Consider the following 16,356-nt stretch of genomic DNA (forward strand, 5'->3'; position numbering starts at 1 on the left):
ACCACTAGAATTTGGTGCACAAGTTTTAATTTTCTTTAAGTTTTCTGAAATCAACCCAGGGTCAAAATGATATATACAGGGTCAAAAATTTACATACAGCACATCTAATATTTGGGTAAAATGTCTCTTTGCCAGATTCACCTTGACCAAACATTTTTGTTTACCATGAACAAGCTTCCGGCAGAATTCTGGTTGGATATTTCACGACTCTTTCATGGTAGAATTGGTAGAGTTCAATTAAATTTTTATTTTCTTGGCATGGACTCGACTTGTAAGCACGGTCCATATATTTTCAATAGGGTTGAAGTCAGGACTTGTTTTAAGCTTAATGTTAGCCTGCTTTATCCTCCACAACCAGCTCTGATGTGTGTTTGGGTTCATTGTCCTGTTGTAACTCCCAAGTTGTGGTCAAGTTTCTGATGGTTCAGGGTTGATGGAAGTTTGGAACAGGCAAAAAAAAAAATCCAAGATCTGCATACATATCCAGATTTGCATCAAAATCTAATCAATTGTTCCTTGGCCCATGGCTCACTGCTCCTTAAAATTTCATCAAAATCCGTTTACTATTTTTTGAGTTACTTTGGGAACAGTCAAACAAACAAACAGAGGCGAAAACATATCCTCCTCCAACACAGTTGGCAGAGATAAACATTTAGCAATTATTTTCTCTAAAATTGCTTGAGCACAGATTTTTACTTTGCGTACACAAACATGCGCAAATTAATGGAAATGCTTTTATTCACGTTCTCATGGGGTGCCAATTTCATAAAGGTGTTTTGTTCCTCTCATAAATAACCATTTATTATTCACCAATGCTAACAATTTATTAAAGAATGACATAAGTATCATACATTTTATTCACTTATGGTTACTTTTAATGTTCTGGAACATCCCATTATCTTTAGCCGCTTATCCTGTCCTACAGGGTCGTAGGCAAGCTGGAGCCTATCCCAGCTGACTACGGGCGAAAGGCGGGGTACACCCTGGACAAGTCGCCAGGTCATCACAGGGCTGACACATAGACACAGACAACCATTCACACTCACATTCACACCTACGGTCAATTAGAGTCACCAGTTAACCTAACCTGCATGTCTTTGGACTGTGGGGGAAACCGGAGCACCCGGAGGAAACCCACGCGGACACGGGGAGAACATGCAAACTCCGCACAGAAAGGCCCTCGCCGGCCACGGGGCTCGAACCCGGACCTTCTTGCTGTGAGGCGACAGCGCTAACCACTACACCACCGTGCCGCTGCAAGTTAATTAAAAAAAAAAAATTTAATTTTCAACTGGTTCGCCATTTTGACATGTCTAGTCATCAAGAAAACACTGGGAGTGATATTGGAATGAAATATCAGAAATTATTATACAGTATATATGGGCCATTTTTTCCATGGAATAAAAACATATTCTATTCCCTTCTAGTGGGTTTATTGATGGCATGCAATATTGTTATCATATCGCTTATCCTCCATGTATTACAACACTCTCCCCAGTGGAGAATAAGTGTGCAATATTGTTATAATATTGCACATTGTCAAGACAACACGACGTCACACACGAAGATCCAATGACAACTTTTCTGTTGCACCTGCGCAGAATCATTTCTTTGTCGGCCAGGAGAGAGAGATGATGTGGTTAATCCAGTGCTCAGTTTAAGCACTAAATAAATGAACTGAAAACTGAAACTAAAAATGTGCTGGACACCCAAAAGGCTACCAGAAGTTCATTATATATTTTTCACACATATTTACAAGAGAAAAACATACCAACGGACATCGAAAAACTGGAAAAGAGACACATCGGAGATGTCAAACTTCTGCACTAGTGAGTGACTGTGACAGTTTGTACACAAACATGGCTGCGAGGTTTGCTTCATTAAAAGCCGAAGATTTATAGAGACAGATGCGTTGAACACCAGAAAGGCTACCAAAACTTCACTGGCTATTCTTTAGGGGTGGGACATTAACGCGTTAATTAAGATTAATTAATTTCAAACAAATTAATTCGTTAAAAATATTAATGCATTTTATTGCAGTTTGCATGCCAAACAACCTGGAACCGTTGTTAGTGCACCATGTTATGGTGCGACAAATATACTGACGCACACAGTTCCAGTTACAGCAATGGAGCTTGAAAGCGTGCCGGGTCTGCTGGACGGTAAATTTATATTCAAAAAACGACCCGATGGAACTGTTGATAAAACCACAGTTTATTGCAAACTGTGCAGAAAGGAGTTTGCTTATCACAGAAGCTCGTCAACTTTACGGTACCATTTAAATGCCAAGCATGTCACCGCGATTACTGAAACAGCTGCAGCTCGAGGTAGCAGTTCTGGTCAGCAGTGCAAACTTGAAGAAATGGCTGGATTCCAGAAGAAAATGAGCAGGGCAACGTCGGAAAATTTAACGAACACGCTGGCCAAGTGGATTGCCCTGGACGGCAGACCGCTATCGGTGGTAGAAGACAAGGGTCTACGAGATGTATTGCAGATTGCGGCGTGTGATCCAGAAGGTAACAACTAAAATGGTTAGTAAAATGGCACTGAAACTTTAGTCTCTTCAAGTCTCTAGCCGCTTTATCCTTCTACAGGGTCGCAGGCAAGCTGGAGCCTATCCCAGCTGACTACGGGCGAAAGGCGGGGTACACCCTGGACAAGTCGCCAGGTCATCACAGGGCCGACACATAGACACAGACAACCATTCACACTCACATTCACACCTACGGTCAATTTGGAGCCACCAGTTAACCTAACCTGCATGTCTTTGGATTGTGGGGGAAACCGGAGCACCCGGAGGAAACCCACGCGGACACGGGGAGAACATGCAAACTCCGCACAGAAAGGCCCTCGCCGGCCACGGGGCTTGAACCCGGACCTTCTTGCTGTGAGGCGACAGCGCTAACCACTACACCACCGTGCCGCCCTCACATATTATCTAGTTACATAAAATAAATGCTGCTTTTGGGGCAAATACGGTAGTGCGATTAATTAAGATTAATTAATTACAAAGCCTGTAATTAATTAGATTTTTTTTTTAATCTAGTCCCACCCCTAATATTCTTCATGCATATTTACAAGAGAAAAACATACCAACGGACATCGAAAAACTGGAAAAGAGAGCAATAGCGGAAATATAAAGTTCTACTTGGAGGTGAAGAAAAGTGACAGAGACTTTTACAAGAGGACGTCACTCGTGGACTTCACTCAGCAAAGCCCTTTTGTTTTGAACAACTGCAATATAACAATTAATTACAACCAAAAGTAACTGTGAACTTGAACTGTCAACCTGTATATAGCTTGTATATAAGTTGGGTTGTTGTTCAGGCTTTTTGGACTTGTACCATTTTTATTGTTACAACTTTGTACATTGGATTGACAAAACATTGAATTACATTCGATCAGAATCAGCATTCAATATTGGTAAGTTACCGCCCTGTTCTTAACTTTTTGTAAAATCAATAATTGTTCCATCGAGTGTGTAATAATAATAAAAATATTGGCTGGCTTTTTTCATGGTGTATCAGATATATTCCATTCAGCTAGCATGATACTGAACTCGTCTTCAACTCGTTCAATATCCTGCTAGCTGAATGGAATTTATCTGATATACCACGAAAAAAAAGCCAGCCAATATTATTTACATGTCACTCAGATCTGCAATGTATTTTGTATGAAAAATGCAAGTTTTTCAACACGAGAAGATAAGCTTCACATCTTCAAGCCAACATGTGCTTTTTGTTTTATTTATATTGACACATTCACAAACAAAAAGTACCCAAATTTATCAAAGCAATTCATCGATTTCCTCATGAGTGACATATAGAGATTACCAGAAAGAAATCTGGTAAATTTTGTTACTTTAATAAAGTTAAAATGTTAACTTCAATTAAGACAGGAGGCTGAACTGAACTGGAGGTAGAGGAGTTGAAGTTGTTGAGATTTTCATTGGGAGTGACGAAGTTGGACAGAAACGAGTCTGATATTAGAAACAAATATATTAGAGGGACAGGACATGTAGGACTGCTTGGAGACAAAATGAGAGAAGTGAAATTGAGATGGTTTGGACACGTACAGGGGTGGCACGGTGGTGTAGTGGTTAGCGCTGTTGCCTCACAGCAAGAAGGTCCGGGTTCGAGCTCCGTGGCCAGCGAGGGCCTTTCTGTGCGGAGTTTGCATGTTCTCCCCGTGTCCGCGTGGGTTTCCTCCGGGTGCTCCGGTTTCATGGATTAAATTTTTCCGTCGTGTGACGGATTTCCGTCAACTGAACTCTCCCAAGGCTAAATGTGATCCGAGGAGAATTAAAATGACGGGTGGTTGGGTAGAGATTGGGTTATAACACTGATGTGTTGCAACACCATCAACTATCAGCAGGGTTTATTTAACTTTTTTGTTTTTGAGCCATGCTTTGTGTCGTTCATTTCCTATGTTTGATCATGTTTAAACGTTCGCTGTCTACGGTGCGGCATTAAAAAAACATGCGCTGTCAAAATTGGCAAAATACATTCCCATGTGCTTGGCGTGCTTGTGTCTGACCATTTCTGTTTTGTATTAAATTAAATCTTGCCAAAATGACGTAGTTCAAACCTGGACATATAGAAATAGAGCATGTAAAAAAAAAACGAAAAAATAAACCCCGGAAAGCCCGCTCCTCTGCTTCAGCCAGACTTGAAGACCCGATGGTGCAATGCTTGCAGACTGTCAGAAGTAATTAGACCTAAATTTATAGCTAACAAATCAGCAGACGCCCCAACAATTATTATTTTCGTTAGGCCAATGTGTAAGGTATGTTAGAACCGTGCCTTATAGCCTACGTTATATCACAATTTAAAGGACGTTTGAGGAGTTGGAGGCTGCGAGCGCAATGATGTTCCGACATGCGCTAAACTTTATTCCCTGAAAATCATACACCAGCGTTCAATGCCCCAAACAGTCAAAATGTCTAGAAGACTACGGCTAAATAATAATCATAGCCTACTAAGTTAAATTACGTCAAAACATCTGTTTCTGGCCTATGAAATCTCATCTCATCTCATTATCTCTAGCCGCTTTATCCTTCTACAGGGTCGCAGGCAAGCTGGAGCCTATCCCAGCTGACTACGGGCGAAAGGCGGGGTACACCCTGGACAAGTCGCCAGGTCATCACAGGGCTGACACATAGACACAGACAACCATTCACACTCACATTCACACCTACGGTCAATTTAGAGTCACCAGTTAACCTAACCTGCATGTCTTTGGACTGTGGGGGAAACCGGAGCACCCGGAGGAAACCCACGCGGACACGGGGAGAACATGCAAACTCCGCACAGAAAGGCCCTCGCCGGCCCCGGGGCTCGAACCCAGGACCTTCTTGCTGTGAGGCGACAGCGCTAACCACTACACCACCGTGCCGCCTGGCCTATGAAATGATGGAGGAAAATGAGAACGAACGCAAAGTAGATAGCAGCCAACTTCACGCGATCTTTTAGGGAACTTAACACTCGTGTTGGCCACAATATTTCTCTTAATAAAATCTTGAATTGTTTTTGAAGTTGTATTCAACACAAAGTAAGGTCAAATTATAATTTTAATTTAAGCGAAGATCCAAACTTTTTTCTATATTGACGTCGAGCATAGAGGAGCATGTCATTCTGCTTTCGGTTTCGGCAGCATGGATGCGCTTTACATGAAAGAAGGCACTGATGTGTCTGCCATCGATAAAGGTGTAAAAAACAAGTGGAGGTGGGCTTGGCTGTATGAAATAGGTGAAAACGGAAAGCCATTTAGTTCATGGTGCAAAAAACTAAACATTCCAGGCGCTTGCATTTGTGTGGTTTGCCACAAAAAAATAATATACGGAAGCAATGGAAAGAAAGTGCAATAAATGGAATATATTAATCCATTAATTAATTGATTGATAATAAAGTTATCAGTTCTAAGTTAACCATTCTCAGAATTTCATCGAAATCCACCCATAACCCCCCCCCGTAGAATTTAATCGAAATCCACCCCCCCCGTAAATTTTCAGTCAAATATTTTTTTTTGCTTTAATCCATGCGGTTTCCCCCACAGTCCAAAGACATGCAGGTTAGGTTAACTGGTGACTCTAAATTGACCGTAGGTGTGAATGTGAGTGTGAATGGTTGTCTGTGTCTATGTGTCAGTCCTGTGATGACCTGGCGACTTGTCCAGGGTGTACCCCGCCTTTCACCCGTAGTCAGCTGGGATAGGCTCCAGCTTGCCTGCGACCCTGTAGAAGGATAAAGCGGCTAGAGATGATGAGATGAGATGAGATGGACATGTACAGAGAGATCCAGAGGATATTGGAAAAAGAATGCTGGAGATGGAGTTGCCAGGTAGAAGGGAAAGCGGAAGAGCAAAGATGAGATTTACGGATGTGGTGAAGGAGGACATGAGGACGGTTGGTGCGACAAAAGAAGATACAGAGGACAGGAGGAGATGGAGGGACATTCTGCGCTGTGGTGACCCCAAACGGGAACAGCCAGAAGAAGAAGAAGAAAATTAACAATGTCAGCTCATTTGTGACATCCTGTGGCAAAAAAAAGTACCTCCCTCAGAAAACACCATGTAGGAGGTTTTTTTTTTTAATATCAAATTTAATGTTCAGTTAAATGTGAATTATAATACTCAGTAGGCTAATCTTAAGAAGGCTACAGAGTTTATGTTGCTATGGATGCAGCTCCAACCAGAAAATGTAACGGACTGTTTTTTCCCGGAAACAATAAAATAACTTTTAAATTAATATTTTGTGTCAAATTATTGATTTCTTTAGGAAATAGCCATGCAATAAGTGTGTAATTCAAGACCTGCATCACCCTGTCACGGTTTATTTTGCAATAATGACCAGCACACTGTACATTTATCTCTTACATATTCACCTTTGCTGACTATATTATATGGGCAGCACAGTGGTGCACTGTTGCCTCACAGCAAGAAGGTTCTGGGTTCAAGCCCAGTGGCTGACGGGGGCCTTTCTGTGTGGATTTTGCATGTTATCCCTCCCCGTGTCTGCGTGAGTTTCCTCCGGGTGCTCCGGTTTCCCCTGCAGTCCAAAGTCATGTGGATTAAGTTGATTGGCTACTGTAAATTGCCCATAGGTGTGTATGTGTACCCGACACCAGATGAGGGTTTGGGTCCCTCTGGTGTGCTATAATCACCCAAGAGAATTCATGGCCTGAAGGTTGGGCTGAATGCCTTTCAACTGCCCACTGCTCTGGGTATGTATGCATGTTCAGCTGAGTTACAGTCATGCGAAAAAGAAAGTACACCCTCTTCCAGTTACATGGTTTTACCAATCAAGACATGACACAAAAAAATAACCTGATCCTTACCAGGTCCTAAAATTATGCAAATCTAACCTCAGGTGTAAAGCAACACACAACAGATTCCATCATCTCATCATCTCTAGCCGCTTTATCCTGTTCTACAGGGTCGCAGGCAAGCTGCAGCCTATCCCAGCTGACTATGGGCGAAAGGCAGGGTACACCCTGGACAAGTCGCCAGGTCATCGCAGGGCTGACACATAGACACAGACAACCATTCACACTCACATTCACACCTACGGTCAATTTAGAGTCACCAGTTAACCTAACTGCATGTCTTTGGACTGTGGGGGAAGCCAGAGCACCCGGAGGAAACCCACGCGGACACGGGGAGAACATGCAAACTCCGCACAGAAAGGCCCTCGCCGGCCACGGGGCTCGAACCCGGACCTTCTTGCTGTGAGGCGACAGCGCTAACCACTGTGCCGCCACAGATTCCACCATGTCATTATTTATTTAACAAAAATTAAGTGAAAATGCAGAATCCGTGTGTGAAAAAGTAAGTACACCCCATGATTCAGTAACTTGTAGAACCACCTTTTGCAGCAATAACTTGAAGCAATCGTTTTCTGTATGATTTTATCAGTCTCTCACATTGTTGTGGAGGAATTTTGGCCCACTCTTCTTTACAACATTGCTTCAGTTCATTCATGTTCGAGGGCATTTGTTTATGCACAGATCTCTTAAGGTCTTGCCACATCATTTCAATTGGGTTGAGGTCTGGACTTTGACTTGGCCATTCCAGCACCTTAATTCTTTTCTTTTTCAGCCATTCTGCTGTAGATTTGATGGTGTGCTTGGGATCATTGTCCTGTTGCATGACCCAATTGCGGCCAAGCTTTAGCTGTTGGACAGATGGCCTCACATTTGCCTCTAGAATACTTTGGTATATGGAGTTGTTCATGTTTGACTCAATGACTGCAAGGTGCCCAGGTCTTGTAGCTGCAAAACAAGCCCAAATCATCACCCCTCCACCACCATGCTTGATGGTTGGTATGAGATGTTTGTGCTGATATGCTGTGTTTGGTTTTCACCAAACATGGCACTGTGCATTATGGCCAAGCATTTCCACTTGGGTCTCATCTGTCCAAAGGAAGAAGAAGAGAGGGTCCCATATACGATTCGTACATTGGGGGAGTGCCTGTTAGAGAGCGCACTTATCCTGGGCCATCGGCATAGTGAGGTAGGTTGGCCAGTTCCTTTCCTCGCCACCTTACTTCCCCCAGTGTTTCCACCAGGTCCCCATTCACTGCTGGGTGGACAGGGAGCGAGCCCCAGATCCCCGTCGAGCCGAGGCTCGAACCGGGGACCGTTCGCTTAGTGGTCAAGCGCTCTAACCACTTGGCCACTTCGCCTCCCTGTCCAAAGGACATTGTTCCAGAAGGCTTGTGGCTTGTTCAGATGCATCTTTGCAAACCTAAGCCATGCTGCCGTGTTCTTTTTAGACAGAAGAAGCTTTCTTCTGGCAACCCTTCCAAACAAGCCATACTTGCACAGTCTTTTTCTAATTGCATGGGTGCAAGTTTTCCGGCATGTGCCGGAAGCTCCGATTTTTCGGTTCTGAAAAAGTCATTTTTCCAAATCGTCGAAATCCGTTAAGATTTTTTTTGGGGGGGGGGTATAGGGGTGGCCCTCTCACTGTCTCACTCTCATAGGGCCAATGATTTTCTGTGATCGCGGAAAACGGACGGAAATTACGGAATTTTTATAGTGAAACATTGCTCACGTATCAAAGTGTAACTGCCGCAGAAGGCTTCTGTGTAACTGCCGCTAGCGCCCAAGCAGACATGCCTTTCCGGTCAAGGCAGCTTTGTCGGTGATTGGCTTGTGGCACACCTAGCCAGCCAATGAGCTGCTTGTTTACAGATTCGCTCCCCGCGTCGCAACCAGAATGGCGACTGCGAAAAAGAAACAAAATGCTCTGGTGGCCAAGGACGCCATATGGTTGCCAGTGGCGAGTGTGGACGTTGAGCGCTCCTTTTCCATGTATAAACATCTGCTAAATGACAGAAGATTCAGTCTCACGGAGACCAACACTAAACAACTTATGATGCTCTATCATAATGGCGATATTGAGCAGCGTTTCTAGGAACTCTGAGAGCGCTCAATGATTGATCTGCAAGGAATATTCAGGACTGTCATTACAATCAAAGTTAAACTATTCTAGTCTGTTTGAGAGTGTGTTCTGTTAGGAAACATTGTTTCATGAGTTTGTGGTGTATTAAAAAAGATGGGTATAGAGTAATATTTTTAAACAGTCAGTTATGAGTATTGTCATTACAGGCTCAGTAAGTATTACTGAATATTAATTTATCCCTATTAATTTATCAGTACTCTCAATATTATATTGAGATTATATATGCTATTATATTGCATATATTATATACGAGATGGGTTTTTAGTTAACGGTGATCTTAGTTTCTTGATTTATCTGTTATCAGTATGTCAAGTAAAATATTTTGAGTTGTCTCAATCTGAGATCCCACTTTAATTTTTTTTATTAATGCAATTTATCAGCCTACTGTCAGTGTAATTATTTTATTTATTTCTTTTTTTTCATGAATGACTTCATCATGCGGGGCGGCACGGTGGTGTAGTGGTTAGCGCTGTCGCCTCACAGCAAGAAGGTCCTGGGTTCGAGCCCCGTGGCCGGCGAGGGCCTTTCTGTGCGGAGTTTGCATGTTCTCCCCGTGTCCGCGTGGGTTTCCTCCGGGTGCTCCGGTTTCCCCCACAGTCCAAAGACATGCAGGTTAGGTTAACTGGTGACTCTAAATTGACCGTAGGTGTGAATGTGAGTGTGAATGGTTGTCTGTGTCTATGTGTCAGCCCTGTGATGACCTGGCGACTTGTCCAGGGTGTACCCCGCCTTTCGCCCGTAGTCAGCTGGGATAGGCTCCAGCTTGCCTGAGACCCTGTAGAACAGGATAAAGCGGCTAGAGATAATGAGATGAGATGAGACTTCATCATGCAAAGGACCATTTGTGTCTAGAGATGCAATACTTTGAAACCCAAGTAAAATTATGCCAGCCAGAATTACTAAATTGGAGCCAAACAGAACAATTTTGAACTGAAATATTGAAACGGAATTTTTCATTGTCCGAAACGGAAAATCATTGGCTCTGCTCTCAGCGTATTATCGGGTTACCGCGGTAGTCTCTGCACGAGACAAATCTTTTCATCTCGTCTTCGCCACAAACCTCATTCAATTTCTACGCCGCTCACCGACGAGCGGTCCTGACTAGCCCGTTGTTTCACGGTGTTATACATGTGTGATATCATGTTTCACGCACGTAGCACGTTGTTCGACCAACTCAACACAGCTGTTCCAGTGTATATATTGTAAAAAAGGTATCACAGCAAAAGCATATTAAAAATGGTTGTTTCAACATTTAAATTAGTAGTTGCTAGATGTTTTGAAATATCAAGCCTTGTACTTGAAATATTGTTATTTCAGATGAATTGATTAAATGTATTAAACATTTGATGTGAATATGCAAATCATATAACTATTAATATTATAGGCAAGGCAAGGCAAGGCAAGTTTATTTATATAGCACATTTCATACACAATGGCAGTTCAATGTGCTTTACAGAAGTAAAAACAAAAACAGTAAACAATAGAGAAATAAAATTACATAAAATAATTTTATTTTTATTCTAAATTAATTAAAAGAATTAAAAGAATTAAAATAAAATAATAGGAATTTAAACAATAGTAGAAATAAAATAATAAAATAAAGTAGAAATAGGAGAAAGAAAAAAAACAAGCAGAATAGAATAAAGAATAAAATAGAATAAAGTTAAAATTAAAGTAAATTTAAAATAAATGTTATAAATGTTTGCATGAGAGACAACCATTTTAACTTGTAATTTAATTTTTTTTTCGAGCCCTAAGGGGGGCTCACCTCCCTTTGTAACCCCCCCGCATGGCTGTGCCATGCACGTCTGACCTTGTCAGACTTTTCAGGTTTTTGAAAATTTTATACTTGCACCCATGAATATGTCATGTGTTATTGGTCATCTGAGGTTGTATTTGCCTAATTTTAAGACCTGGTAAGGACCAGATGATTTTTTTTTTTTATTATGTCTTGATACTTAAAACCTAGACTTGAAAGTGGGTGTACTTTCTGCGTTTACAGTCATGTGAAAAAGAGGAGGAATTTCACTGTGCTTAAGTCTGTGCTTGAGTGTACGTGTGATAAATAAAGGCTTCTTGTCTTGTGAGCACACTGGGGTAAGGTACTCACTGTAAAAGCATCAGTCTGTTCATCTGGCTCGATCTCGACATCATCAGGAGGCTGCTCCACTGTTAGCTCCTCCAACGGCTGTGGCTGTGTTCACATCAGACGTGACCTTAGCGAAATGACCTTGTAGTTTTTTAAGAACCTGACATCACATTTCCACCCACAAATCGTTTAATTTACCTTTTCCTCCATCTCGTATTCCACACCAAAAATTGGGTTTGCAGAATAGACTTTGTGAAGAGAGTTTATTTCCTTCACTGCATCCTGTAACTTGTCCAGCGGATCGATCTTAAAACCCAGTACATACCCACCTGTCTGAAAGGGCAATTGGTTTTCAGAAAAGAAATTTCAACCATTTTTTTTATACATCTGAATTGCTGAGTTTATAGTCAGACCCACCTGCTGAGAGCTCTCGATCACAAGCGCAAGTCCAAACTTGGAGTCTCTAATCCTTATAGAGCGCTTTGCAAAAGAAGGACAGAGGAACAATCGAATAGATTCTAATGAAAGCATTTTAGCAACAATTACTGATTACTAGATTAAATACTTACTATTTGCAAGTAAGGAATGCTGACGTTGAAGCTTTCGTTCATGTTGGCGTGCCACACTATCCTCACATTAGTAATGAAGAAAGTGCCCAGGTTACCCTGAAACGCAAAGCAAACCAAGGATCAAATCTCAAGTTTATGGAAATAAAACTATCCAAAAAAAAAGCACAAAATTATTTTTAAAAAATGTATTTTTTTTAGTGCTGTCAAGCGATTAAAATATTTAATCGCGATTAATGTCGCGACTGTCATAGTTAACTCACGATTAATCGCAATTTAATCGCACATTTTTGTCACATGAAAAACCATTGTAATTCTCTTATCAGCATAAAAAAGTGAATGGGCTTGCTCACCGTTCGAGCTACGGGGGTACTCGGGGGATCCGAGATCCCCTAAAACAGACATGAGATCCCTTGAAAACATGATTTGGGAAATGTTGGGGGGTCTCTAAAATATTGGCAAAATGATGTTTATTGACATAGCAATCGTGTGTAATGGGAAGCATTTGCATATCCGAAGTGAGCGCGCGATGGAGATCCGCGCTCTGAGACAAGCGCAAGCACCCCCCCAAGGGAAAAAAAAGGGACCCCCCCGAAAATATCAGCATAGTTCGAACACTGGTTGTACCAATGTTTTGTATTTTTTTTTTTATTGCAGAGCATAACACGTCTTGTCTCACAGCCACTGCAAAGTGGGGCTGGAGCCGCCGATGGAAAAACGAAACCTAAACCGAGCACCGTGGCTCTTCGGGGGAGGGCAGAGGACGCTGGCTGTGCGGGGCGTGGCATCATGTCACAGAGCGTTAATCTCGCGATAAAAAAATTATCGCCGTTAAAATTGAGTCAAGTTAACGCGTTAATAACGCGACATTTTTGACAGCACTAATTTTTTTTTTACCCGATCCCATTTCTCAATATCAACTCTGATTGTACCTGATCACTGGATAAATTCCAAACTCCGTTGATTTTATCATACACTTGTTCACGTGGCAGTAATCTCAGCTGCTTATTCTGAATCAAAGCTGCTCTTAATTTGAGATCCCGGTACATTTTGGACGTCTCATAAGCCCTGAAAAAAAAAGGCATCAGCTTAGATCTTGGCTTAAAAGCCATTATACCACATCGCTGTTAAGTTCTCAAATCTGATTGGTTAGATGATGTTGATTAATTTTCTATAACATGAGCTCGTACAATAGTTCCGTCTTCAACACACGGTCATTTCTATAACGACTCCTTGCACCACGGACTTGTATGTTGGACACGTCACATACTAAGCTGATAGATAAACACAATGTAAACACTGATGTGAAGTTTTCTATGTTTTTAAGTTTTTCTGGTTAGCACTTTTGGAAGGAGACTCTGTTGCCCAGCTGTTTTTTGTCATATTAACTTCAGGAGGAAAAAAAAAAAAGACAAGTTGGTAAGGGAACAAAATGTTTACAGCTGCTATAACACAAGTGATACACAAACTAACTTGTTTCCAGCCTTGTAGTACTCAAGTCTGACTCGTGCCCTAATTTTAAGGACTCGTGACTCGACTTGGACTTGAGCACTGATGACTCGGACTCGTGCATTAACTGCATTCGGACTCGTAAATTGGAGACGAGGACTCTGATTTTTTCTTTATGTTTTGTAACATGCCATAATAATTTGGCATAAGATATTTATACCTACATTAATTTTGTACTAATTTCGTGCAAGAATGTCACACCTGCGCACCTTGGCGCGTGCATCAGATAGACTCTCGGGCGCGCTCCAGACAGCGCATGCACCAAGCGGACTCTCGCGCACGTGTCGTAAAGGACTTACACCTGCACAGGATTAAGGCGCAATCAGTGCGCCGATATAAAAACTGTGAAAACATACTTACTTTGCGAAGTATTGAGTTGCGTTGCTGACACATTACTGAGCCTTATTTCCTTGTTTGGGTTCCTGATCCCTGATTTCTCGTTTCTCGTCTTTGATTCTGCCGAGTCTACGATAGCCTGTTTGTGCCTCGCTTGACCTGTTGCCTGTTTCACTGTTTTACGATTTTGCTTGCTGTTCTGGATTGTTTACCCTCTTCACTTGTATTAATAAACACACCTTCTGCAATTACATCCATCTCCCAACCATCTCTGACAGAATACTTCACACTCCCTGACAAAGAGAATGCACATTCACCTGTTCATACATCATGTTCAGGAACAAATTAATGTTAATGGCGCTAAAACAGCCACCGCCAAATGGTGCAATTGGAGTTTTGTTCTCGGACTTGACTTGGATCAATAGTGGACTCGACTCAAAATTTTTTTTAATGGCTTGGACTTGAACACTGGGGATTCGAGACTAGACTTGGACTCGAGGTTTAGTGACTTGACTACAACACTGCTTGTTTCACAAATGTTCAATGACATTACGCAACTATAAATGGGGAAGTATATAAGGGAACACAACTATACAGGAGAAGCCATGGCCTAAAGGTTAGGGAAGCAGCTTTGAGACCAAAAGGTCTCCGGTTTGATTCCTTGGATGAGCAGGAATGGCTGAAGTGCCCTTGAGCACTTAACCTAACCCCTGGGCAATGCAGCACAGCCGCTCACTGCTTTGTGTGTGCGCGTGCATGCGTGCGCTTACATCCCGAGATGGGTTAAATACAGAGAAAGAATTTCACTGTGCTCTAATGTACGTGATAAATAAAGGCTTAAAATAAAAATTAAAAAATGGATAAAAGTATGGTCTATCATTAATTAATAAATACAAAATTATGAGGGGACTTCAAAAAGTTCTCGGCCTCACCCAGAAAATGCCACAGGAGAAAGATTGTTCTTGCATTATTTTTCTACATAGTCTCCTTTAACTTCAATGCACTTGGTCTACTGTTGTTCAAGCTTCACTATCCCTTCATGGAAGGTGGTCACGGATCCTCCTCAACAGCATGGATGACTTCATCATCACTCTGAAAATGGCGACCACGCAAGTGGGATTTCAGTTTGGGAAACATGGTGCCAGGTCGGGTGAGTAAGGTGCATGGGGCAACAGTTCAAAGCCACATTTTGCTGCTGTGTGGACGGGCACATTGTCCTGGAGCAACAGCACACCAGCTCGAAGCTTTCCTCTCCTTTTTTTCTTTGATTGCTTTTTTCATTTGAGTTTTTGAAGAAGAAGAAGTAGCCTTTATTTGTCACACGTACACTCAAGCACAGACTTAAACACACAGTGCATTTGCATCCTCCTCTACATTTGACCCACATATGCACACACAAGTGAGCAATGAGCACACACACATACCCAGAGCAGTGGACAGCCATGCGACAGCACCCGGGGAGCAGTTGGGGGTTAGGTGCCTTGCTCAAGGGCACTTCAGCCCATGGCTGCCCCACATTAACCTAACCTGCATGTCTTTGGACTGTGGGGGAAACCAGAGGAAACCCACGCAGACACGGGGAGAACATGCAAACTCTGCACAGAAAGGCCCTCGCCGGCTGCTGGGCTTGAACCCGGAACCTTCTTGCTGTGAGGCGACAGTGCTAACCACTATGTTGGCAGTGATATAAGGCTTTATAGTATACAGTTATGCCCCAAAATGGGACTTACACCCCTTGTTTCCGGGTGAGGCCGAGGACTTTTTGAAGTACCCTTGTATAAGCTTTGTCAAATTTCTGTAGTATAAGAGGAACAAAACACTTCAGAACATGCTGTTATTATTGGAAAATAATCAGCTGTGGAGTGGTATTGGGGTACTAGGGTAGCATCACAAAACCACTCTTGATTATTTTCCTATACCAGCACAGCCTGTCGCGTTTTCTGTAAATAATCAACTAAAATATCTACAAACTTGTATATGTGTGTACATACACTACCGTTCAAAAGTTTGGGGTCAGCCAGACAATTTTGTGTTTTCCATGAAAAGTCACACTTTTATTTACCACCATAAGTTGTAAAATGAATAGAAAAGATAGTCAAGACATTATTTTGGCCATTTTGAGCATTTAATCGACCCCACAAATGTGATGCTCCAGAAACTCAATCTGCTCAAAGGAAGGTCAGTTTTATAGCTTCTCTAAAGAGCTCAACTGTTTTCAGCTGTGCTAACATGATTGTACAAGGGTTTTCTAATCATCCATTAGCCTTCTGAGGCAATGAGCAAACACATTGTACCATTAGAACACTGGAGTGATAGTTGCTGGAAATGGGCCTCTATACACCTATGGAGATATTGCACCAAAAACCAGACATTTGCAGCTAGAATAGTCATTTA

The 16,356-nt window shown here is 42.1% G+C and overlaps 2 protein-coding genes across 2 annotated transcripts in view; one reads left to right on the top strand and one right to left on the bottom strand.

The window, feature by feature from the left end:
* Positions 1-16,356, top strand: part of fastkd1 (FAST kinase domains 1) — an 88,158-nt gene that overhangs the window by 61,015 nt on the left and 10,787 nt on the right. The gene's annotated exons all lie outside the window — the stretch shown is intronic.
* Positions 1-16,356, bottom strand: part of bbs5 (Bardet-Biedl syndrome 5) — a 40,398-nt gene that overhangs the window by 718 nt on the left and 23,324 nt on the right. Inside the window, exons 6-10 of the mRNA XM_060930211.1 lie at positions 13,050-13,185; positions 12,121-12,216; positions 11,969-12,031; positions 11,750-11,884; positions 11,573-11,656 (exon numbers count right to left, since the gene is read on the bottom strand). Coding sequence (XP_060786194.1) covers positions 11,573-11,656; positions 11,750-11,884; positions 11,969-12,031; positions 12,121-12,216; positions 13,050-13,185 — 514 coding nt within the window. The remainder of the gene's footprint in view (positions 1-11,572; positions 11,657-11,749; positions 11,885-11,968; positions 12,032-12,120; positions 12,217-13,049; positions 13,186-16,356) is intronic.

Source organism: Neoarius graeffei, chromosome 9, assembly GCF_027579695.1.
Source record: "Neoarius graeffei isolate fNeoGra1 chromosome 9, fNeoGra1.pri, whole genome shotgun sequence".
Classification (NCBI taxonomy): Eukaryota; Metazoa; Chordata; class Actinopteri; order Siluriformes; family Ariidae; genus Neoarius; species Neoarius graeffei.